The sequence below is a fragment of the Argentina silus genome (assembly GCF_951799395.1).
Source record: "Argentina silus genome assembly, chromosome: 1".
NCBI classification, from domain to species: Eukaryota; Metazoa; Chordata; class Actinopteri; order Argentiniformes; family Argentinidae; genus Argentina; species Argentina silus.
Window position 1 is genome coordinate 16,115,903 of NC_139655.1, and position 25,483 is coordinate 16,141,385.

At 42.8% G+C, this 25,483-nt stretch overlaps 1 protein-coding gene across 1 annotated transcript; it reads right to left on the minus strand.

Annotated features, from left to right (window-relative positions):
* Nucleotides 1-1,039: 1,039 nt before the first annotated feature.
* Nucleotides 1,040-22,443, minus strand: rc3h1b (ring finger and CCCH-type domains 1b). The gene is made up of 20 exons (XM_083675138.1): nucleotides 22,343-22,443; nucleotides 20,366-20,751; nucleotides 19,225-19,345; nucleotides 18,631-18,870; nucleotides 18,290-18,465; nucleotides 16,572-16,772; nucleotides 16,066-16,198; nucleotides 13,264-13,382; nucleotides 12,508-12,620; nucleotides 12,065-12,310; nucleotides 11,531-11,745; nucleotides 10,800-11,209; nucleotides 8,242-8,397; nucleotides 6,958-7,113; nucleotides 6,595-6,817; nucleotides 6,300-6,390; nucleotides 5,945-6,041; nucleotides 5,637-5,825; nucleotides 5,386-5,486; nucleotides 1,040-5,253 (listed from the first exon to the last, which is right to left on the minus strand). The coding sequence occupies exons 2-20, from the start codon at nucleotides 20,594-20,596 to the stop codon at nucleotides 5,094-5,096; spliced, it is 3,378 nt and encodes a 1,125-aa protein (XP_083531264.1). The 5' UTR covers nucleotides 20,597-20,751; nucleotides 22,343-22,443; the 3' UTR covers nucleotides 1,040-5,093.
* Between the last annotated feature and the right edge of the window lie 3,040 nt (nucleotides 22,444-25,483).

Consider the following 25,483-nt stretch of genomic DNA (forward strand, 5'->3'; position numbering starts at 1 on the left):
TTGGCAGCGCCTACCATTATGTTTCATCTGTATAAAAGACAACCCTGATAATCGCCTCTTCAGACTTGCGCTAAACAGACCCCCGTATTTACGCTGGGCTGCTGTTAAGCTCGTCTCTTGTTTGCAAGCAATAATAAATACCGGACTCAAATATTGTGGCTGCTCAGGACTTTGTTTCTTGAATCTCACCCCTGAAGAGCTGAAGTACAGAGTGGTAGACATCCACCACAGTAGTCTGACACATTCGCGCCTACCTCCTGGAGAGCGTTCCTGATCTCTGGGACAGTTCTGTTTTTTTTTCTTAAGTATGGGTGAGCATTCTTCGGTCATCCACTGTAGAAGCCTTCCTTGGCCTACCAGCCCGTTTGTGATTGCTGAGCTCTCTTTCTTTTTTAATGATGTTACAAACTGTTGATTTTTGTAAGTCTAAAGTTTTGGCTATGTTTCTGATTTCTCTGATATTTCAGCCTCATTCACATCTTTTTGGTCCTCATGTTCACAGACACCAATAGCGGACTCCAAAGGCAAATGCAAAGTCTAGAATCAATACTAGACATTCACAGCTCTCTTATGGCTGCACAAATGATGTGACGGAACACACCTGACTTACCAGAAACACCCGTCAAGCCAATCTTGTAACACTTTTGGTGCCCTGAAACAGGGGGACAATGTATAAAATGGGTTGTAATTCCTAAATGGTGAAACCAATCTGGAAAAAGAAAACATTTAATTGAAGATGAGAATCTCTACTTTAACCACATGATAATTGTAATCTAGCATGTATAGGAGGTATAGAGCTAAAAGAAGACAAAATGCTTCCTCTTTCAAATACTTACAGAGGGGACTGTCATTCATTTAAAAGTAAAAATGAATGTAACAATCCCAAATTGCCCCTTTAAATGTAATTCATCAAAATACCTCCAAATGACAGGACTATACACAAAGTGCTTAGATTTCTAAATGGTGGTAAGCTGAGTGTTAAAATGTTCTATAAAAGGTATTTACTTATCTGAGTGGAAAAGATACACAACACTTATAGCAGAGTTAGCAATTTCATTTAATCCTTCCCCCTCGGCATAGAATCACTGTTGTACATAAGTTACGTTTTTCTTTTCTCAATTTCACAGGTTAATTTTTTTCCTCTCTTCAAACTTCCAGTTTGACGTCCCTCTCGTATCAAACAAAAAAAAAAAGCAGATTGTATTATACAAAAATGCAAACCAATTTTCACACAGTGAATTCTCTTACAAAGTCATAAAATGGCGTAATAATGGCTACATCCACATTGGAGGAAGATAATTCTAAACATTCCTTAATGGAGTATAATATACATATATATATATAAAAAAAAAAAAAAAAAAGTTTTCTTGGTGAAATCAGACCTGTACCTTAATTTAAGAGATATCTTACAAGGGAGTAATCATATAAAAAGCCTTTTGCATTTCCCAAAAAGTTGGGGATAAAATGAACCCAAAACAGCAGTAACAGTTCTGTGGTTTAAGGGGGGGTGGGGGGGGGGGGGGGATAGGCATCAGTTTCACTCAGAAACAAATGAGAGCAGGAGATTTAGATTAACACCATTGCTATTCCCATAGAAACCACATCATTTGTAGCTCTCAGCCATAGGCTTCAAGGCTCATAGCTGTAGGGACCTTAAGCAGAATTAACGACTATTTTGAAACAATGACACAAATGTGTGTGAATATATGCAATGCCGAGTCAGAGTTTCCCCGTGGATGGACGACATGATGATTCACAGATCACCGTAAGACTTGGAAGTCAGTGATTTCACTCAACAATGACAGGAAGAAACAAAACATAACATAACTACAGCCCAACTAGTCAATGACACTTAACTGGCAGAAAAACAGTCTTACAAAAATATTTGCGTTGCTGCATGTGTGATGTTATATTGTGATGTCTGAGTGACAGTTTAAGGAAAACCTAGCATGCCAATTTAGCTTGGTTTCAATTTGGTTAGTGTGGGATGCATCCAGAATATCTCATGCTGTTAAAGCAGATGGGCAAGGATTATTTTATGAGGACCTAAGGCAAACCTTTGACTACAGGCTGCCTGGCTCGCCTCGTAAAAAGTGCCAACCCAACACTTTTCTGATACTTCAACACCATCACCCAGTACAGCACACTTCACTTTGAAAAAAGCCATAGTCAGAGTGTACATATTCTACAACACAATCTAGCACACACAAAAAAAAACATTTTTTTCTAAATTTTCGTTATTAAATTTGTCTTCTTCAGAAGCATATTCAATAGAGAACTTCTTTGTTTGAACACAAAAAGATTAAGTGATCACACGTCAATGCGCACAGAAGTCCTTCGACTGGGAAAGGATAAAGTCTGTGTTGGCAACCAGTGGACAGAAAAAAAACATTTAGCTGATTCTAGGTAGAGATCATTTAATATAAATGCTGAGCGAGTAGAATAAGAGGTGGCACGTTAATAGTGCTTTAGTATATTAATGTATGTATACATACTCATATGTATAAGTGAGCCATGTACCTAAACAATAAATGTAGCAAACAGCAGCCAGAGAGGCATGAAGTGTGGTTGGAAAAAAAGAACCCCCAACAATCACCCTTAGTCCCCAACCTTAACTTCTACCTAACCCACCCACCTGAAATCTAAACAAAATCTGAACATTGTTTTCTAAACCAAATTCTCAAAAACCTCACCTCTATCCTTATCCATAACCGTTTGAGCACTAGGACCCACCTCTTTGCATTTCAGCGTAACTCTTACAATTAGCCGATCATGAGGATTGTTTACAAAAGGCAGAGAGCTCCTTATCGAGCATCAGCAATAAACAATTTCCATGACAGGGAAAGCAATAATAATAGTAATGATGATGATAATAATAATAACAACAATAATAATAATAGAAAACTATATTGTAAACGTATCATGATAGGTTGCATTGAAATTGGGACTTCAATTTGAAGGCTCTCAATGTTGACAATCTAAAACTATCAAATTGTCTGATGGAAAGACTTTCTGGGGAATTTTTTTTTGAAGAGGACATTCTCATTGGTTTCCTTGCCTTGGGCTAATCTTACAATCCTCTAATGAGCATACGTTTAAATGGGTTATTACCTCAAGTACTGTTTGGATTGAGCCTACAGCACTAACACTGGCCTTACCTATAGGAGTGTTATTTGAACTAACCCTTTTCCTTTTGAGTAACTGTATTGTGGCTGAGCTTTGATGTTTAAGGTTGTTGTTTGTTTCCAGCTGTTCCCTGAATCACCAGGACAAACTAATTGTGCATCTCAATACTGAAAATTGCTATAAAATGAACTCTCTAAAAACACAAAGTAATACATGGGAATTCTAAAAGAATGCAAATACAATGACTAAATGACTTCTAAAAAGACACTTAGTTCCTCTCTCATTGTAGGTATTAACGCAAAGTGTTGAAAAGCCTTGTACTCTTGTATTAGGACCAAGAAGAAACAAATCAATATTTATCTTTCTCAATTTCCCTTCAACTGACTAGTTTTAGGTAAACCACACCCCCATAATCGTATCTACGCAAAGGAGAAAGAAAACAAGGGAATGCAACTTCATAGAAGTTAAGGAGAACCAATGACAAGATAATCCCAATGGGGACACTTTTTGAATGACCAGACAGTGAGTTCTAAGAAGGGTAAGGAACAAAAACAGAATCACCCATATAATTCAATTCCTCACTGGGGTGGGATTCAATCAATCACACATCTACCAAATATTGTTCCAGCAAGAGAACTAGCATGTTACATCTTTCCCCACCTCAAATTAGATTGAATTCCAGCCTTTCAGAGCACAATTGACCGCATAAAGTCACACCACATCCACGAGAAGCACATAGCAGGTTCCCTTATAGAAAACATGAGAAATTGTTATCAAAAAGATTCATTTGCAATCTTTAAAACAGAATGCTTTGGTTATATATATATATACTGCTTTTCAAGTATGAAACAGACATATGATGTATTCATAAAATGCACTAATAAAATCATACTTCTCATGGTGGGTTAAAACTGCATGTGGTATTAAGTGACTTGTAGTAGCCTCCCTATTTGCATCTAAATGTTGGCTGAATTGGCAAAATGTTTTCGCTTCCCCTTCCCTGAACTCCTTTATCTGGTCAGCCGCGTTCTACGATTCTGAGGGTGGAGTATTCCTGAAGGCGAACGATTACACTTTAAATGTTTGTTATAATGCCTACATAAATTACCAAGTCATGATGAATTATAACAATTGACAAGATACTTATGACAGCTTACATAACCATGTCAAAACACTAAGACTTAATGATAACGTATCATAACTGATACTAGGGGCCAAATCCTAACTTGAGATACATACCTGCAACTCAAACTGCCACACAAATCTTCTATTGGCATCAGTGCACAATTTATAACAGGTTAGATTGCACCCATCTGAAGTTAGAATTCTATCCTGAGTTGGTTATGAAATGGAAAATGGACATTTGAAAAAGTATGCTGCTTGGTATAATGGTGCATGGGAAAGCAAAGTTGTCAATGTTACAAAGTTCTATTTTCTACATAATTACAGCTAAACTCTGACTATATCCTTTATGTGGAGGGGTACAAGAACCCAGCACAGAGGGTTAAAAGATACTTAACTGGGTGGGGAACCTGAATAAAGAAATATTCTATATTTATTAAGAAGCAAAGGGGCGTTCTTTATCATTAGCACTATTATTATCAGCATCATCATCAGCCTTTTTTTTTTTTTTTTTTTTTACATATCTACTTGAGAGCCTTGTTTTATTGTCCCAGTAAAAAAAAAAAAAAAAAAAAAGAAGGAAACAAAATAAATGTTATCAAATGCCCTGGTTTCCAGGCGATGAAAGTCGTTAAAAAAATGCTCATTCACAGAACAAAAAGAAAGAAAATTCATATCACGGCAGATACTGCTCATCTTCTAAATAAAACAAGTATTTGTGTGTGTGTGTATGTGGGCCTGTGCATGCTTTTCGACTGTGTGTGTGTGTGTGTGTGTGCCATGTCACAGTGTGTGTTGGGGTGTGTGTGTGTGTGTGTGTGTGTGTGCGCGTACGTGAGTGTGGTCTAGGAGCAGGAATGGACCACACCATTCTTCTGCAGCTCTGAACCCCCGGACACCGGGTCAGAACAGAGGCTGAGTGATGATGTTTTATTGGCCAGTGACAGCATGGCTACGCCCACACCACCATCCTGCACTAAACCACTGGAGCCATTCGACACCTCACTGGAGAGAGAAAGAAAATTAAATCCAGAAAAATCATTACTAGGTAGGACTTCTAACCTAAACAAAGCGATACAAGGCTCTATGCTGAAGATGTGTATATCTGTGTGTGTGTGCGCGTGCGTGCTTACTCACCCCAGGGCCAAAGAGATCTCCTCCAGCTGGGCCTTGTGCTCCGGCTGCCCATTCTCTGCAGCCTTCATCTTATACTGGACCTCATGGGCCAACTGGCTTTCCTGTAGGAATACCATCAGGAAGCAGTGTCATTGTACCAATTGTACCAAGCAATGTTATTGTACTAAAATTAACAGACAAATCCAAGACGATGACATTTTTCAGTCACACAACAATGAGAATATTACAACCTAACCCCGCCCCACCCTCACCATGGCCATCTCGCGGGTCCTCTTGCCAATCTCCCTCTCCACCTGGTGGAGCTCCATGCTGAGCTGTTCGCTAGAGACGGCTGCGCTGGTGTCACCTGCAGGCCACTTCCCCTGCTGCTGGCTGGGCTGGGAGGGCTGGGCTGCCATGGCACTGGCCTCCCTCTGCAGCAGCAAAGAGTTACTGGCAGCCTGGGAGGAGGAGGGTTTAAAAGTGTTTCCCTTACCATTACTAAGGCAGGACAGTCTTATCGCCAAGATTGCTGGTTCAGTGCTTCTGCAGGTGGCGGGGGTTGTGTGCGAATACAAACCTCCATGCCATGGATCTGGGTTTGTTGGTTAATCTGCTGGTTGACCTGCTGGAGCTCAATCTTCAACTGGTCTCTGTCTGGCGCTGCCATAGGCAGACTGAGAGAAAGAAGGGAGAGAAAAGAAAATACAGAATTATCAGGATATAAAGAAAGAAAAATGTAACTCCTGAATAACCACAAGTTATAAAGTTTGATAAAAACAAACAAGAATAGCTGTAAGAATGTACAAAGCAATGAGTGTAAAGAATGATTGACAATGCGGCTGGAAGAATGGTTTTGTGGCTAGATATATTACAAATGATGGAATCAACAGATGATTAAATGGCACAATGGATTTGAGGAGTGGAGGTTGTACCGTTCACTGAAGTGTCCCTGAGAGGATGAGCCACTCTGGTGGGAGGGGTAAGACGCTCCGCCCCAGCCATGATTCCCATAGGAGTACTCCGCTGTGGGCAGGAAAAGATGTTAATGTCGAATCATATGTCTAGTAAACATGGATAAACTGTAGTGTACACAATAGTGTATGCTGACTTAAGGAGTGTGTATGCTCAGTATAAAGCTGTGTGTATAAACGCATTCCATTGTGCCAGGAAAACTAAATTAAGCACAGCTTAAGTATTTGACATCTATATTTGACTCAGACATCTTACCAGCCATGGCCATGTGTTTAGGGTTGGGGGCCTGGGCAGTGGAGGCCATGGCCTGGACGGGGCCTGTGGTCTGGTAGCCCGTCTTGGAGGTGCGTGAGATGGCACCGAAGCGTGACACAGTAGGCTGGGGGCCAAACGGGATTATGGGATCATCATCCCTCACCTCCGCCGCGCGCCGGGGGGCGTCCAGGGATGGATCCCTCAAACCTTTACCCTCTGCGTTCTGAACAAGAGAAAGTGTTTTAGACGGATCAGGAACTATCTGATTTTTGTCCAATAAAAATGCTCATTTTCTTTTCAGTTTCAGAGCCTTTTCGGTTTTCATGTCTACTGAGCATGAACCAGTTGTTGTACAACACTCACCATCATCTCCATGGCACCGGGTGCCATGACATCTTTGGGCTTGGCGTCCTTGGTACCAATGTAGGATCCAATGGTGTCGCAGGACCATGGGGAATACTGACCAGCATAGTCAGGCTCTCTGCATTTCCCAAAAGCTTTGGAGCTCTCTTCACCATACTGGAGACAGAACACAGGTGTTAGCACCTTACTCACACAAACTCCTGCCAACTTGCATGGATAACTTGCTAACATACAAGCAAGGTGAGTGGGAAACTCCTGCATAGACAACAACCGAACAGGGCACATGCTCTTGTCCTCTCCATCTACTTCTACCAATAAACATGGTGATAACAAATAATGGTTTTGTTTTTTTAAATGGAAAGCCTGAACTAACTGGCAAACAACACACTGCTCTTATCAAGTGCACGTTCACAGATCAGATCAGCAGATGAAGGAAAGTAGATGGGGCCACTTTGAAATACTGACACTTGGTAGAATCCCCAAACAGCCTGGATGTGACAACACCCCAATCGTGAAGTCTATTCCAATTTTTGTGAATTACAAGTGAAGTTCAATTTGCTATGTCCTCAACCCTCGCTTTTATTCCCTCAACACGAGTTTGCATCCCACAAAGCAATGCAATTATTTCTACACCCAATTCGGAAGAATATAAAAGAAATGCCTGCTCTCTGCTGCCCTCTGCTGCCCACATACCAGGTGTGGTGGCAGTGAAAAAAAAAAGACATTATCCAAAGTCCAAACAATTGATGTCATTTTCAAATCAGCTATGTTCAACAACTCAATACAATAATAGGCTTTGCAATATGATTAATCTCAACGGTTCCATGATATTATGCTGTAGCTTTTATTTTGTCCAACATTTCTGCCCATAAATGTATCCACATACACTGTGGCTTTAAAAAAGGAATGATAGTTTATCTGACAATGGCTTATATTGGGCTGCTTGTATGATTATTACCCTGCTTTGAGTTTGCCAATGATTTATGATAACATTTTATGGAGGGTCTATGAGAAGATCGAAAATCAATCAGGTAAATGAAAAGGTAGAACTCCGAGAGAGAAGTGTGTTCCCTTTACCATTACTTCCCGATTGAAGAACAGTCCATTCCATTATTAGCTGAAGTCAACTTGACTTAATGAGAGTGAACTTATTTGATGGACACGTACATCACATCGGAGTCTTAAAAAAAGTCTTAAAAACAACTGAGCGAGTGAAGTGGACTTGCTCTCATTTGGGGAATCGGATTTGAGCCAGAGTGACTTATGAACCTGGGAGTGTCTCACCTCTGGGGGATAGTCACTGGGGAAGGTGTGGGGGAGGGTGGGGGAGGCAGCGAAGGGCGGGGGGGAGATGACCTTCCTTTCCTCCAGCTGGGCCATCAGCTCCTTACGGCGGCGGTGCAGGTAGTCCAGGCTGGGCTGGGAGCGCCCGTATTGTTCCTAACAGACCAGGGGACACAACTCATCATCAGTCAACACTTCACTATCCTCGCAACATTCATACACAAATAATAAAGACAACAATCAACCAAGTTTCGATTACAACCTTGATAAACAATGATCTAACTTATCAACAGACTTGAACAATGCAAATTTGAAATTCAAGGGAGACCAGGTGCATCTCAAAAGTTGAGTGGTTTCCTTTCGTCTCCTCCTTTTCATCTGCCCTGATGTATAATTACTGGACAGGTGAGAGCAGATTTCTAGAGAGCATCCACCATATTTGCCTTCACCCGATGCAATAACTTTTCATTTCTATGCAATAACTTTTTATCTAGGTTAGTCTCATTGAGATAAAATCTCCTTTTCAAGAGAGGCCTGGGTAATTGAGATAAGAGCCTGACCAATTCATCGGCCACCTAGGGTTAAGGTGCTCATAGAATTTTGGGTAAGGATATGTTGGTTAAATGATTGCTTCATAACCAAACAATACCATAACAATGAAAATATCAACAAGCTTTTTGAAGCGATAGGAGAGATGGGCGAGAGACAAGAACGCTGGCCGACAGCATGGCTTCTACTTCTCAAATGATATCATACCTCCAGCCTAATGTACCTCAATATACAATTAAATTAAAATGCACTACATATTTGAAAAGTTAAGTTACAAAACGACAAATTCATGGAGATAATTTTACGCAATTATGACTTTGTGGCTTTGGAATCAAAATGGTTCCCAAATATGGTTCCCATATAACAATGTAGCCTGAAGTCTGCATATCTCGCGTGAGGGGTTTCCCCTGTTTTGACTATTCCATTGGTCCACGGCGTCAACTCCACCTACCCAGGTTAAGATAGCTTGCAAGACGTGCACGTCTGCTGTCATACCGATAACTCCTCACAGCTAGCAGCAAACTCAAGGAGTGACTTGATAGCTGGTGGATTTACACACCTAGATTTTTATCTTATTGATATCAACTCCAAACTTGGTTTAAGGCATCACATTCCATGATAGTTTATGCGATCTCCGCTCAGGTATTTGGGTCGACCTAGCAAGCTTTTGGTGTCTCATACACAACTGATGAGAGATGCTGTTCTCATGTGTGGCACAGCACAGTTCAATCATGCTTCTGTCTACATTAACCAGGGATGTACAGATTAACTAAGGAAAATGGGTGTCGCAACGGGAAATAGATTAACCGGGATAAGTATACATTAACTGCTGAGTTGGGACAGGTGTAGATTAACCGGGATATGCATACATTTCCCGTAACATATATGCAGTGCCCTGCATAAGTAATGGGACAGTGAAGCATTTGTTTTTCTTTTGGCACTATACTCCAAAAGTTTGGATTGGAAATCAAACAATTACTATGTCAGTGTTATGCATGGAAAAAAAAGGTTAAAGTCGAGCGATAGTCAGCTTTTATGTAAGGGTAAGGTTGTACATAAATTCAGAAATTACACGTCTTATACATATAGTCCCCCTATTTCAGAGCACCTAATCTATCCATCTATCCAACTTCCAGGGCTCCAGACTAAGCTTTTAATTTGGTCGCACCAGCACATGATTTGGTCGCACCAACATTTTGTCATGCAATAAAAATGTATTGTGTGCTAATCATCTTGAACTTGAAAATGAACTTGCCAATGCATTCAGAGACAACATGCTGTATGTGCCAAACATTATTCTTCTCATTTCAATGGTCTTACTATTTACAAACACATGACATGCTACATCGCCTATTCTTTGAGGAGGCAAAATATGATCATGACATTGCAATTGCATGCGGGGGAAGGCACTTCCAGGCAACATGCATAACACTGACAGTACAGACCAAGACAAGTCATATGGATACTGGACATTTTGTGCTGCTTTGGTGAAAGCCTCCACTCTGTATAGATGTGCATCCGAGAAACAATATCCTTGTATTGCCACACAGGGTACAAAATTAACACCTGCCAAGCGCTAAATGTGGATAGGCCTACATTTTCCTTGTGGCAGGTAAATCTTGCAGTGATCAATCCTTAGATTTGCAGTATTCTGCAAAGTTCTATCTAGCGCTGCAGTGAAGGAGGGGTGTAACTATTTGACTTGCTCTTGTTTTCGCTCCCCTGTGCGAGAGAGGCGCGCACTTTGACAGACAGTCCTGAGTCAAGAGTCTTAAGGCACATTGACAGATTTCAATTGTGCCCCTTTAAGTTAGTTGAAGTTAGTAGTGGCTATTTAAACAAATTTGAACCATGGATTACAGTTTCACCTAGCTCACTGACTTTTCAATGGAAGGAACCACGATAATATTATTTTAATTAATATTAATATAATATTAGTAAAATAATTAACTTTCCCTTTAAGACACTGACACACATTTTCGAGTGACGGATGGAAAAAACAAACTCACCCTGACGTAAGATCTCATGGGCGCGGGCTGGGCCCCCGGTGGGTAGTACCCCTCTGGTGGGTACCTCTCCCTGCCTGCAGCCTCCGGGTGGTAGAGTGAGCCCCCCTGGTTGGCTGAGGAAGGGTCCAGGGGTGCAGGACTCATGCGGACCAGGTCGTCCCTCTGGGAGGGGTAAGGTTGAGGCGGTGGCGGGGGTCCTGGGTAAGGTCCGTGGCGTCCCCGGGTGTCATAGTGTGGTGGGGGAGGGTAGGAGAAGGGTGGGCCAGAGTGAGGGGCCGGGTAGGGGCGCTCGGGGGGGCCATAGCCGGGGTAGGTGTCCTGGTAGGGAGGTCCAGCAGGCTCGCCAGGGGGTGGGGGATTACGGATATAGCGTTGAGGGACATATTGGGGGGGCTGCTGGTAGGGGTATCCTGTAGGGAGAATTTTTTCCAGTGTGTTTTTAAATGGTCTTACAGCAACGGGGCTTATGGGTTCCTAAAGACATATGCTGCAGGAAAACACCATTTCTAACATTACAAGAGGCACATTAGAGACTAACTCAACACTTCAGCTCATGCACCTATTACACCTTGCTCACACTACACTATATAAAAGCCACACATTACTATGTAGTATTTAAAAATCCATTAAAATGATGACTCACACAACCATTCCAACAAGCCACCAGACAACAGTCTCATTAGATTGAAAGAAAATGCTATAGCCAAAACAAGTGTTTCATTGGACCTCACCTGCAGGGTACTGAGAGGGCTCGTACTGAGAAGCTGAGGGTGGTGGGCGCGTCTCTGAATAGTACATCTCGGGCATCTGCTGCTGCGGATACATTTGAGGACCCCTGGGCACCACAGGCATCTGCTTGGGCATGGGCATGTGCTCCACTGGCACTCTGGGGTGGGCCATAGCATGGGGGGGCAGGGACATCCCAGGTTTGGGCAATGAGTCCAGACTGAGAGAGAGGGAAGAGATATAGAGAAGAAGGGATAACCAGTAAAATAGGTAGGAGGTTAATATTCTGGACCAGATGCCATGCTAAATCAATGACAGATCATGTTTGTGTATCATTCTCAGTTAGTTTGTATTTAGTTGACGCATTTCTGTTTTGACAACAATGCATGCAAGAAAAAACAAGTTAGCTGTGAAACTGATTTTCAAACAAATTTCACATCTGTAAAAAAACAAACAACTACTAATACTCATCCATCATCCAACTATAACCAACGATATTTCATATACAGAGACTAAAGAGTACAGGATTTCCTGCTTACGGGTCAGGGGGCGATCCTGGGGCGCTGGGGCTCCCTCCGTCCATCTTGATGGGCTTGCGCAGCAGGTCATAGGTCCCGGGGTCAGTGCCACGGGGGATGAGCTGGGGCAGGGGGGCCCCAGCCGTGCCATTGGTGAGGGGCGAAGGCTTTCTGGTTACTCCTACGTCCATTGGAAGCCCCTCGTCTGACAGAAGGCCTGACGAGCCAGGGAGACGAGCCGCCAGACGCTTGTTCATCTTACGGTACCTGCAAACAGTAAACATGGTCATCTTACAGTACATAGTTATACACAAAACATGGTCATCTCACACTGTCTACAAACAAAACACTATTGTTGTAAATGGATGAAAATCGATGTCAGAATAGTCTGTAGGAGTGTCTAGACAGCCCACATTTAAAGAGGTGTGGTTCTTAAGATGGACGGGGATGATAGGACGACTTACTTCTCCAGCTCCTCCTGTGAGTGGGCAAAGGTGCAGCTGGCGCCTCGAGGACAGCCCCCTTTCTGCTTCATGTCGCGGCACATGTAGGTCTTGTATTTGCTGTGCTGAGGGGGCTGTGGTACGAGAGAGAGACAGGAAATGGGGGGGTAGGAGAGGAAATTACAATGAAAGGTTAATAGAATAGTAACACACTCAACAGGATCTGAATACATCCAGATGTTACTTTTGCACTACCAACCTGAGCAGACGAGTTAAGTGGACTTGCAACAAACAGACAGTGGGGCTGATATTTGTACTTAATTTAGTGAGATGTGCTAGCATGGCACAGAGAACTTATTTTTTTGCTCACACTAAAGAAAATCTGCAGGAAATACAACTATTGGTCCATTTTAATGATAAGATGCACAGGGTTCTCCCCAGGATTTTTTAACAAGGTGGCACTGCATTGCATGACGTTTATTCATGTCAAAATGCACTAAAACGCTGAATTAACTGAGGAACATAATAAGTCTTTCACTTTTAACAATGATGTCATTGGCGATCAAAGATACTCATTACTAAATATCAGTTTCATTTGAGCCAAGACGACAAGTTGGTGCAGTGCCCTTACATTCTTTGGGAAGTATCCTGATACGGATGTAAGAAATAGTATTTCTGTATATCTAGCCAAAAAACAAATCAAATCTCTGCGATGCCGCACGATGAAAGTATGTGATATGATGGTGATAGGATGGTGATATGCATGGCAGAACAAACCTGTTGCGGGTCTGCTCCCTTCTTGCTGTGGTTCTGGATGAAGTCCACCAGGCCGTGGACCACCGTTTTCACCGCCACCAGACCCTTCTCCAGCTGCTCCCACGTGGGAGGGGGCGCGTCTATGGAACGGAGAGGGGTAGGTGATTTAGTCAAATACATGCGAGGGATTAAAACACATATGCATGGTCAAGTGCCTGTAGATAATTCAACACATACAGTGCCCTTGATAAGTATTGGAAAGAGGAAGCATTTTCTTCTTCTTTTAACTCTTCAACAGTTTGGATTGGAATTCAAACAATTACAATGGGGTCAAGTAGAGATTCTCAGCTTTAATTCAATTTAATTTGTTATAATGTCCAGATAAAGTACTCAATCAAGTCAGCAATCCTTTGCATGCAATAACTGCCTGAAGTCTGGGACCCACTTGACCCATTATCTGGTGATGTTTTGCCAGGCCTGTTCTGCAGCCATCTTCAGTTTTTGTTTGGTTTGAGGTCTTTTTTTCTAAAATCTTATCATCAGGAAATCTTATCATCACAAAATGCATGTTCAATTGGAAGATTGACTTGGCCAGTCAATTATTTTCCACTTTTTAGCCCTGAAAAAAACCCTAGTTGCTATGGCAGTATGTTTGGAGTCACTGTCTTACTGTATGAATGATGAAGTGCCAGCCAATGAATTTGGAGGCATTTGCTTGTACTCGAGCATCGAACATGTTGTTCTGTACACTTCAGAATACATTCTGCTGCTGCTGTTAGCAGTAACTCAATCAATTAAGACTAAGTAAGCCAAAGTAAAAAAAATTCGATTGGTAGGTTTGGAGCATGACAAGAACTTTCAGTTGTGTATGTCTTGACACTCAGCACATACTGTGTGAACTCCAAGATTTTCCGAGAGTGTTGATATTACTGCAAATTCAAATGAACACCTAATCTATGTTTGATGATTAATGATTGACAATCAAAGATAGGATAAATGCGCTTTGAGTCAATCATCTTGTTGCTCAACAGTTGTATTTCCATGATCGTTTGTCAGTCATAGAAGTTAGGTACTTTGTAACAGCTTTTGTTTGAATGAGTTGTGCTAGACATGAGTTTGAGGGAGAATTCCACAGGTCAGCAGTGTGAAGTTATCAACAAGCAGCAATTCACATAACAATTAATGTGTGGAAGTGATGGGGAAAATATAAGTTCCACACATTTTTTCATAATAATTTCAGAAAAATGTCCATTAGTTGTACGCATGCATTTGTATTTTTTGTGGGGCACATAGTAAAATATATGTTTGTAAGTCAACTTGACATGCAGTCAAATATAAATGAGATAAATACAATTTAAAAATTACTCAGGTACAATGAGTCACTGATGACTCAGGTGATGAGTCACTCCTATTACCTCTGCTCCAATCAGTTTGCTCTAATGTTGGGAATACACTACGACTTTCACAATCCTTACGTCTGTTAATATGCCACACTATACAATTTAACAGAATTTGACATTAAATGGTTGTTGGAGTGTACACATTCCAAGATCTCATTGATTTCAACTCATGCGATTTCAACAAGATAGACAATTAACCTACAGCTGTAGTAGCAGGATGGTGTTCAATTTGGGGTAGGCAAAAAAAAAAAAGTTTTAATTAGATGGTGATTGCACTCTATTACACCACTCTGGATTTAGATTTTAGTGATTGTTTGATCTTCCAAGTGTGAATGGTGGTCAATGCCCCCGCCCAACCTATTTACAATTGAAGGAGCATGCCTGGCAGACATCCTGAAGAAACTGCACCTCGCCATTTGTCAATTCCTTGGCGATTGTAATGTGTCTCACACCTACATCCTATTGTTGGGAATGGTATTTAAGGAGAAGGACAGCAATGTCCTTTGAGTTACTCTCCTGTGTTGTCCTTGACACACGTTAAACGTATGGTTAAAACTTAGTCATATGTTGCTTTGAAACTGTTAAATTGGTTATTTTGTTGATACTCTATTCTCATTCTTCCTATGTGCATTAATGTGATGTGCGCTAGATGAAGGTTCTGTTAATACAGGACGACATAATCATGACCAGGTTCTCCCATTTAATGTCTAATGTTCACATGCATCGTTAATGACACACAGACTGAATCATCAGCTTCAGATATTGGCCTGAGCGTAAACACCTTGATATCTGATTTATCTTAACTTGAGGGCATGGTAAAATAGCATTTTGGGTATTCTTAATGGAATCTAGAATCCGATATGATCAGATTCACCACACCACGGATTCACCGGATTCACCACACCACACACCACACAGGGATGAGCAAAGCAAAGCATTATCAATCATTAACCATGAAATATCTTTTGGAGTCAGATATAACGTGATGTTAACGTTTTAATTGGTCATGTGACCTCAAGTGTTGCGTTCACTTCATCAGGTCCATAATTGTCTGAAGTTGTACTTAAATATGTATGTCCTCTATTCTTCAGTGTTTTATTTCTAATTCTTCACAGGGTTAGGGTTAGCACACGCATACACATTTTTATTATTATTAAACTAGTTTCAGGTTCTCACTGCATGATGTGGAAGCAGAAATTCTGGGAACCTGTAGCGTGAATGGCGGAGGGGAATCTACACCAATCATGTAGGTGATGGCGGAGGGGAATCTACACCAATCATGTAGGTGATGGCGGAGGGGAATCTACACCAATCATGTAGGTGATGGCGGAGGGGAATCTACACCAATCATGTAGGTGGCCTATTTTGGAATCAAAACAGCAAATTTTGCCGAAAGGTGACTAGTTTGCATCCTGAGTCTTACCAGGGCTAGGGTCGATGTTGGCCAGGAGCTCCAGGTGCGGTCGCAGCCGGTTGAGGTTGGCAGGATCGCCCGTCCTCTGCAGTGCAATGGTCAGCTCCTGCACACTCTGAGCAAACGATGCCGGCGTCTGCAACTGGCGGAACGCACAAGAAGGGAGAGACATTGGTGAATGACAATGACAACATTTCTCCAACTTATTATTCAATGGGATTAACCTTCTTTTACAGCACATGGAAAGCTTTTTACAGATAGCTCTTTCAATTCAGTAAACTTTATTCATCCCAAAGAGACAAACATTGTTGGGCATAAAAGTGAGACGGCACTCTTGAGGTTTCATATCTAAAAAGACAAGAAAATACATGAATATGCAACATCAATGAGGTGTCCACATTGTGTTAGAGCGTGACATGGGGCTTGCCGGTAGTAGTAGTAGTAGTAGTAGGCAAGCACACACACCTACACACACCTTATTTCAACTTTTGACAATAGTCAGAACACCCACATACCTTGTCAATAATGGACTGCATGTGGGACTTGTGGGACTGGTCTCCGTACAGCAGGGAGGACCACTGGTCGGGGGCGATGCGCAGGCCACCCTCCATGGCAATCTGGACAATCTGGGAGTCGTGCTCACGCCTCAGGGCCTCGTAAGTTCTGAACTCCTCCTTCAGCTGCATTAGGGATGAATCCTCATCTCGCTTGGTCACCTAGACAACCAAGGGGAAGAGCAAGAGAAGTTATTAAAGTGTTCAAGTTTTAGCTTTCATTGCTCAGGAGACTTTCAATCAAATGAGTGTGCATAAGACTAGGTTGGGCGATATCGACAAATATCACGAAATACAATAATATTGTCAATTTTTGTGACATATGTAAATGTATTTATAACAAAGAAAATGCAACTTTAACTTGCACTTAGGGGAAGGTGCGGTATATGTATCAAGCAGACAGACAAGGAGATGAGGAAAAATGACTTTCAGCAATCAGCCAAACCATCGCACAAATGAAAATCAGAAAATGTATCCAAAGAACTAATTGGCTTTATTTGGAGCCTAATAGAAGCTACTGAAGCGAATCAGAATAGACATTAGTTGCGGCTTGTACCTTTTTAAATTGGTATGTTTTTTGAGGGTATAGGCTGTTTCATAATAGCCTTGATAATGGGACATCTTTCAAACTTGCGTTGTGTTCCCTCTTTACTCAACGGTCAAGTCATGAACGTGTAACGTGCATTCTGTAGCTCCTTGAGGAGTGTGCAGCTTCCACGTAAGGCACTGCACCAGCACCAATTTGTAGATAGTTCTCAAAGAGAGATAGAGATTTCATTACTGTTGTGTTCTTAAGTTAGTTCAACAGAAGAAAACATTTTTTGAAAGCAAAGATGTGTGTGTGTGTGTGTGTGTGTGTGGGCCGAGAGCAGGAGAAGCGAGAACATTTTTTAGACTCATTCAATAGACAGCCAATCGCTGTGCTACCATTTCTTACCATCAGATCACTATGTCACCACCAATACATAGAGAAATCTAGCTTATTTACATTGCAAAAACAATAGCAAGCATGTTCATCCTTACATTTCACCACTGATGAAAACACATACAGTTGAAGTGCTTGTTTTATGTTCCATTGTTTTGAGTTTGTTGATCTGGTATGAGATGTATCTCTGTTTATAGACATTACTACATAAGTACGCCTTGATTTAAGTTTTTTATTTTGGATGCTTTGATGTTTTTTTTGTTTAGGGTGTGCACTGCCAACTTCCCCATGCGTGTTTCAATTTATTTTCTCGACTGCAGTTAAAAAAGGGCACGGTAGAAAACAGGTGGGATAAGGACTAAGAATTCTATTATTTCACTAATACAGTAAATAGAATAACCAGTTTATCATAAGACGATAAAACATGTTCACTGTTCTGCTACATTAAATTTAAAAATAACATATCGTCTTGCACACCACAATGTCTCAACCATGATGACTGTCAAACATAGTCAATAGCATTGTCCGTCGGCCAAACCCTACATAAGACATTACACTACATCACATTTAATCAACAGAAGCTTACAGTACTAGCAGGAACTGGACCAACAACCTAGTGTTGGCAGGTCCATCTTGAAAGGAGCACCACAGACCCTGTAAAGGAGCACCACGTAGTGGCCTCGGCTGGATGCAAGTTATAACCTATTTATGTATGTATGTCAATTTGGGAGTAGAAGAGGACAGGTAGACCTACCTTAAAGCAGGAGGCCCTGTAAAGGAGCTGCACCACATGGCCTATGCTGGTCTTGGAAGCCTGGGGAAAGCGGGGCTCCAGCCTCTGGACAACAAAGAGAACCAGGACCTTCCTGGAGAGAGCAGAGCCATCCTCCAGAGCCAAGAGTACCAGCTTCAGAGCCTCCTCCTGCATGGCTGGGAGAACAAAAAAACAACACACAAGCACAAAACACATTTATCCAAAGATTTCTAGACCATGGTCTTTAGTGTGTTTTAGGGCCATGGAGTCCAACCTTCAGGGCAAGGCACTACAGTTAGCTGTGTGTGTGTGTGTGTGTGTATTTTGAGCATTCCATCTACCTGGGCCCAGAAACTGGCAGCCACGGGCCCGGACAGCAGCCCACAGGTTGGAAGAGAGCTGCTGGGGATTCTGGTGCTGCAGGATGAGCTCAGTGACAGTACGCTCACCCAGCGAGCGGGCTGCCCTCATGGCCCGCACCCTTCCTTCCTCCTCCACCAGCTGACAGTGGACCAGGGTGACCAGCTTCCTCTGCATGGGCCGACTCAGCATACTCTGGGCGGTGCTGCTCAGACCAACACCTGGGGAAAAAGAATTGTTAGCATGATCAATGGATTCTATTTAGTTTCTGTGACAATATCTCAATTTCTATGCATCAGGTCTGTTCACTACATACACTGTATTTCACAGTCATGCCAATAGAGCATAACCAAATTCTGCAAATAAAGAAAAAGAAATAGGAGGAAAAGGAAAATGGACAAGAGGAAGACATGGATTATCGGGCGATGGGAAGACAGCATGGTAGTGAGAGGATGACAAGGAGAGGGAGAAAAAGAAAGATGCATTGAATGAGTAAAATAGTGATAGGGACATTGTAGTCCTCAATTCAAGCAAAGGCAATTCATAATGAGTGTTGAGTTATGTGCCCACATTACCTCTGGTGTTGCTGAGGGGTTTGAGGTAGAGGGCCAGCTCCTCCACACACTGCCTGGCCTCCTCATAGTGCTGTGAGTCCTCTGGGCTGGTGATCAGGGCCACCGGCTGAGCCTTGGGAACCTGGGGACCGGAGACAAAGAAACCAGAAACTAAGAAATATTTTTTTATAAACAGGACACATAGGTCTTTAATCCAAAGGGACCTTCAAACCCAATATTGGGTGGCAAATTACAATTGTTGCACGTGTAAACTATTGGTAGTGGAGGTGAGTTTCCCCATTAAAAAAATGTTTAATGTCGAAGTTTCACATCCTGAATGGTAGATACACTCTACCCATCAGTGAACACTTTAATGGAAATGTCGTTTCTGCTAATATAATTCTATGTGCACAGGCACGAGCTGAGCTGAGAGAATTGACGTCAATTCACAGAACACATAGCTGAGTAGACAATTATAGTAACGTTACCTAACACACCATTTCCCTGGCAACTTTACCAACAAAACATAACATCAATGTCTGCCACACCCTTCTGAGCAATGACCTCTCACAATGACACCATTATTGATCCCACCTCCACCACCACACCCACGAAACCAATACAATTAAAGAGGACACACCCCTGTAAGTAGCATTATCAACAGAGCCAATCTTTGATTTAAAAATCAAATCAGTCAGAGATGAGATCCTACCCTTATGGCTACATTCCCCACAGCTACGGGCTGCATCATATTGAAAGGTGTCAATATGCATTACCTCCCAACATAAAAAAACTTACACAACTCTCATCCCAAAAAAATCCTGATTACCTAAACAAAGGAAGATTATATACTGACCACTAGGTGACTAGAATGGACAAAAATGCCTATATCCTCAGATCTTAGGCAAGGATCAGGTTCTTAAATTGAGTGGTTAGAGATATTCTTGATTGCTTGGAAGTTCAAAGCATATTTGTGCATAGAATTAGAGTATCTTAGTCCCAGATCTATTTGTGCAAACAAATCTGGGACCAGGCTGTGGGCAAGATAGAACTGTGACCGTCCTGACTTCACTTCTCCTGCCCTTTCAGATGTAAGAGGACAAAGGAAAGAAAGCCTTCTGGTGCGCACGCACACAGACCATCTCTTCTAAGCCAAACTCACCTGTCCTCCCACCAGCTGCAACAGGGCTGTGTTGACGGGCAGCTGCTCGATGTCGGTACTGATGGCCGTCTGGTCGAAGGGGCAGGCCTTGCGGTGCAGCTTGTTCAGGCACATCTTGCAGACGGTGTGGCCGCAGCCCAGGCTGATGGGCCGCCGCACAGTCTCCTCAAATGTCTGCGTGCAGATGGGGCACAGCAGGAACTCTGTCCATTGCGGGGCTTGCACAGGCATGGTGGGATAATGTGTAGGGTGGGTGTGGGTGCGTGTTTTTTAACAAAGAAAAAAATGTAGGAAAGATTCCACTGGAATCAAGAATTTTCTTCGAACTCAATTGTTCTCAAATGTTTTCACACATTGTGGATGCTGATCACATCACGTGACAAATCCTTAAAAGAGAGGGGGGAGACAAAAAACAGTCAGAATGGATTAAAACCTGTGGATTGCATTGACTATCACAGAACTATAACATCATCTGAGCCAAATGCACTGATACACAACATCCAATATCGACAGAACTGAGCTTCCGGTATTATTTTCATATTTCACTGGCAATAAAGTAACCTACATCTTGGCACACATAAAGCTACCTAACTAACATTGTTCAACTGACACATACTTAAGTTTTGACATGATTTGGTAAACACTTGTTGTGACCTGTGTCAACATGGCCGCATACTCCCTTTAGCGTTAACCCTGCCTAGCTGTATGCATTAAGACTCACAGAGCTACTACAAATTGGGCAAGTAGTTTGCTATAACTTTGTAAAATCATAGGTGATACTCTACAGACAACTGCCCAAGAAGTTAACCATGAAGCTAGCTAACTAGCAATACCAATAAGGTGACAAGACTTGAGGCTCTGGTTAGCGGTGCTGAATATCGAATTCAAAATGGCTAAAACAATCCGCCGGTAAGCTAGCTATTGCTAGCACGATCCGGTGGCTACTTTAACACAAAAAACTGCTCAAACTGCAATATTTGGTAGCAACAACATTTTTCAGAGCCAGCCAATTCGGGGTCTTCAGACAGATACATAGCGTATCCTGATATCAGATCAAAACAACAGCTGGCGCTAGCCTATGGCCTTGCTATCTTGCTAAATTAATAGCGCTAGTGGTGGACAAAGAGACACATATAGCTAGTTAATCTAGCATATTTACAACCTACGCTACGCAAATTTTGAGTACCTTAACTTTCAGTCACACGGTCAGTGGTACATCAACGTTTATCTATCTACTGTGTTAGAAAATAATATATAAGGAAGCGGTTTCACATCGCATGTAGGATAAATGCGACATGATAAGCAAATATTATATATATTGGACATGTAGCTGGCTAACTAATGCTAACTATAGCAATGGGTGGCTAGGCTAGCGACTAGCAACTGGCCTTGTATTGTCGCCTAGCTAGTTAGCTTGTTATATATTTGGGTGTTATTGTCAGCTAGCTGCCTTACGAACAGTTATATTGATTGAACCGGTGGCTGTTTAACTAACATTAGCTAACTGTGTATAAAAAGGCACACTAGCTAAATTACACAACAAATAATGTCCAACTTTGCTTACATTAGCCAGCTAGCTAATACTAGCCAGCCATTTTAGCTACTAACCATTTCATGTGTGGCAATAATAGCTCCGATTATGTAACCTAGCTAGCTAGCCTTACGCTAACGGTACCGCTAAATCGAATCTTTACCTAGCTACTAGCTACTAATCACTGCCCTTTTTCTGGAAATGTATAAGCTACTACACTACATAGCATCCAATCATTATGTAAAAGGAAAGTAGCTAGCAGGCTAGCTACCTACCTTAGATGACTTGGTTGGTTGCTAGCTAGCTAGCAGTTACGCTAGACTGTTCAGCTAACGTTTCCTGAAAAACTAGGCGTAACAAAATAAATGGCTAATAAAAAACGAATTAATCAATCGTTTTGACCGTGTTATAGTTACCTTGCGCCTATACATGCACGAGTTACTTACTCATTCCAAAATCTTTGGAAGATTTTCATCTGTCTTTAGGAAAATGTGTTATTTCACCCGTCGCCATGTCGACTATGCAGCTTGGCAGCTGCCGAAGTTTCAGGGTGTCAACTCGTCTCGGGCTCGCTAACATTCGAGCTAGCGAAGTGGTGAGGGGACCAAGTGCATCCCCTGTTGACCAGAGGGTGTCACTGTATGCACAGCGCAAACATTTAGCAACATCTGCAGTGGTCACATCTGGTCAATGTGCCCCACTTTCTTCATTAATCAGGTACAGCCTGCCATTTAGCTCTAACTGGTGTGTGTGTGTGTGTGTGTGTGTGTGTGTGTGTGTGTGTGTGTGTGTGTGTGTGTGTGTGTGTGTGTGTGTGTGTGTGTGTGTGTGTGTGTGTGTGTGTGTGTGTGTGTGTGTGTGTGTGTGTGTGTGTGTGTGTGTGTCTTTACACTTTTTGCCTCAGAAGCCTGTAGATTAGGATATGCCGTTTTAACCCCACTGTTTAGCCTACAGCTACAGTCAGAACAAGGCCATGACACGATGGCCTAATTATTTCAAAGATGATAGTCTATTAGCCTACAGTTGTGTGCAGGTTAAAAGAGGATTTTATGTTTGATGATGTGTGGTGAATTGCATCCACTTACGCAACAGGGAGCTTCAGTCCGCCAGAGCGAAATGAAAGCAAGCATTTGTGTAGCCTATTTCCATTTTTGTCTAATCCGGTCTGATTTCTGCGGGGATTAACGGACCAATCATGAATATTGAGAGACCGACTGTTCGCTTCACACTGTTTGAACTGGAAGTAGTGCCGACAGTATATTAAACAGACCATAAAGCGCAGAAAGAAAACTGAGAAAATATCTGTTTATAAATAGGGGAAAGTTCCATTTTCAGAGGATGCGCTCAAGCTTTCCAGAGCGCAGTCTTGTTGTTTAGAATGTTATGTTCGCGCGCTCACTTCAGTCTGTGCGCCACCTGACTTTCTTGTATCAGAAGAAGACATCATCTGGAACTGTTCGGGTATGTCTATTCCTTATCAAGATATATTTTTTTGTATTTCATATGTCCTAGGCTCAGTTGTGATGTCTGTTTGTATAGGCTACAAACCGTTCAGGCAAAATAGCTGGATTAATTTAATCATCTGTTCTAGCCAAGCCAATATTCTAGGCTACATCTATAGGAGTCCACTCCAGTGCTATATCATATTTCTACTATCATTATTCAATTACTTTACACAACTAGACGAATCCAGTGCTGTTAAACATTTGTAAATAAAAGGACAATTAAACTAAATTACCGGTACTCATCTTATATTTCAGTTCAGCCTACAGATATATGCAGTATCATATCTTATCATTCAGTATTTAATTACATGTATTTGATGACAGCAGTGATATATTGTTATTCCTAGGTCATCACACAGGCTTCTCATGCACTGCTGCCTAATTCTCATTCCAACAGATCATCCTGTACGGTCCTCCACTTTAGGTATCCTACAACCAGGCCTATTTTACTAATCGTCTACGGAAACAGTAAGGCCTTTTTCCTTCTTCCAGGTTCTATCAAGACTTTGTGCTCTTTACCTTGCCAGCCAATGGAGGAGGAGGTAGTGGATATCAAAGGAAAGTCATTCCCCACCAGTTCACTGCCTTTGACAAAGGACTCTGGCAACCAGAGCTTCCTCTTCAGCCCCATCCCAGAGCCTAGGACCCCCTCGCCCTCCTCCTGCTCCCCCTCCCCTCCTCCCCCTGGCTCAGCTGTGCATGCCCTGCAGTCCAAGGTGAAGGCCTTATCACAGAGGAGGCCTAGGGGAAGGGATAGGGAGAGAGAGGACAGGCCGGGTCCAGACTTCCAATCAGGGGGAGTTATTCCATCACAGGCCCTGATTGGGCAGAAGGGCCCAGGCAGGGGGAAGGTGTCCCCACCTGCTCCATCCCGGTACTCCGACCAAGGGCAGAGGTCCAGCAGCAGTGAGGAGGAGGAGGTGGAGACCAGGTTACAGCTCCATGCCTACCAGACTGAACGGGATGGTCGGGGGTTTATGGTGAAGGGAGCAGAAAAAGGGGAGAGAGGATGCCCAGCTAAGAGCATTCCAGGGCAGCCCCGCGGTTTGGGAGAAGGAGCCAGTTTGGAGAACCTCCAGTCGGACAGCACAGGCAGTACCAAGGAGGACCCCCCTCCTCCCTCAGCCTCCTCTTCCTCCTCAAGACACTGGGCACCTCCTAAAGGCTTCTGGAGGGTGGCACGTCCAGAGACCCTGCTTCTAAATGGGGTGGGCATTCAGTCTCCCCCCTCGTTAGTGGCGTCTCTGAAGGACATACCCCCTGTCAGTGCTTCATTTGCAGGGCCCCAGTGGAAGCAAAGGCTGGCAGAGGCAGAAACAGGGAGTGCTGTTGGGGACATGGGTGGGAGCGAAACCTACTGTGACATCCAGCGCTCAGACAGCCTGGAGAGTTACCTGGAGAGGTGCGAGCAGAAGGAGACCAGGCTAGAGGAGCCCATTGGGGGCCTGTGGAGGGCGGACAGCTGGGAGAGTGTGTGCTCACGGGGCGGGTCGCTCTCGCTCGACGAAAGGGTGGAGGCCAACCAGAGGGCCCGTGGGCGGTCGCTTGACAGACGAGGGTGCGGTGACAGAAAGGAGGCACAAAGCAGGCCCGAAAGTCTGTATCGCAATGGAGTCGAGACCAACAAGAAAGATGATAGAGGTATGGGCTAGCCAGTGCCCAGAATCCTTAAATTACATCCCTGACCTTGACCAATGTGAGATGTAAATTGATAGTTTTTGCTTTGGAACTAAATTTGGGTAGGAGGGCCCACTAGTGCTGTTATTGTTCCTGTTGTGTTGATCAGTTGTGAACCCATAGGAATGTAAGATAAAGATTGTATATCCTTTTCAAGTAACTGTCAATTATTTTACCTACAAGGCAGCCATTGTGGTTTGTGCAAATTTGAGCTCTCATCTTAATGTGTGCAAACCACAGTAAGAATCTAGTGAGTGACCATAAGGTTGAATGGCTATCACATGAATTCTGTGTCTAGCACCTCCAACTTGGTTGAACAGATGTGCTGCTGCTGCTGCTATTATTAGCAGTCTGAGGGTGGGGGGATGTGTGTTTTTCCTTCTGTGTATATATGTGTGTGTGTGT

Bases quoted from the DNA above. Each gene is read 5' to 3' on its own strand.
- rc3h1b (XM_083675138.1), bottom strand. From the start codon at position 20,596: ATGCCTGTGCAAGCCCCGCAATGGACAGAGTTCCTGCTGTGCCCCATC. The intron at 16,199-16,571 runs GTATGTGGGTGT...GCGTTCCGCCAG, and splicing joins TGCAGTCCATTATTGACAAG to TTGCAGACGCCGGCATCGTT. The intron at 8,398-10,799 runs GTGAGTTTGTTT...CTGGTCTGTTAG, and splicing joins CCATGAGATCTTACGTCAGG to GAACAATACGGGCGCTCCCA.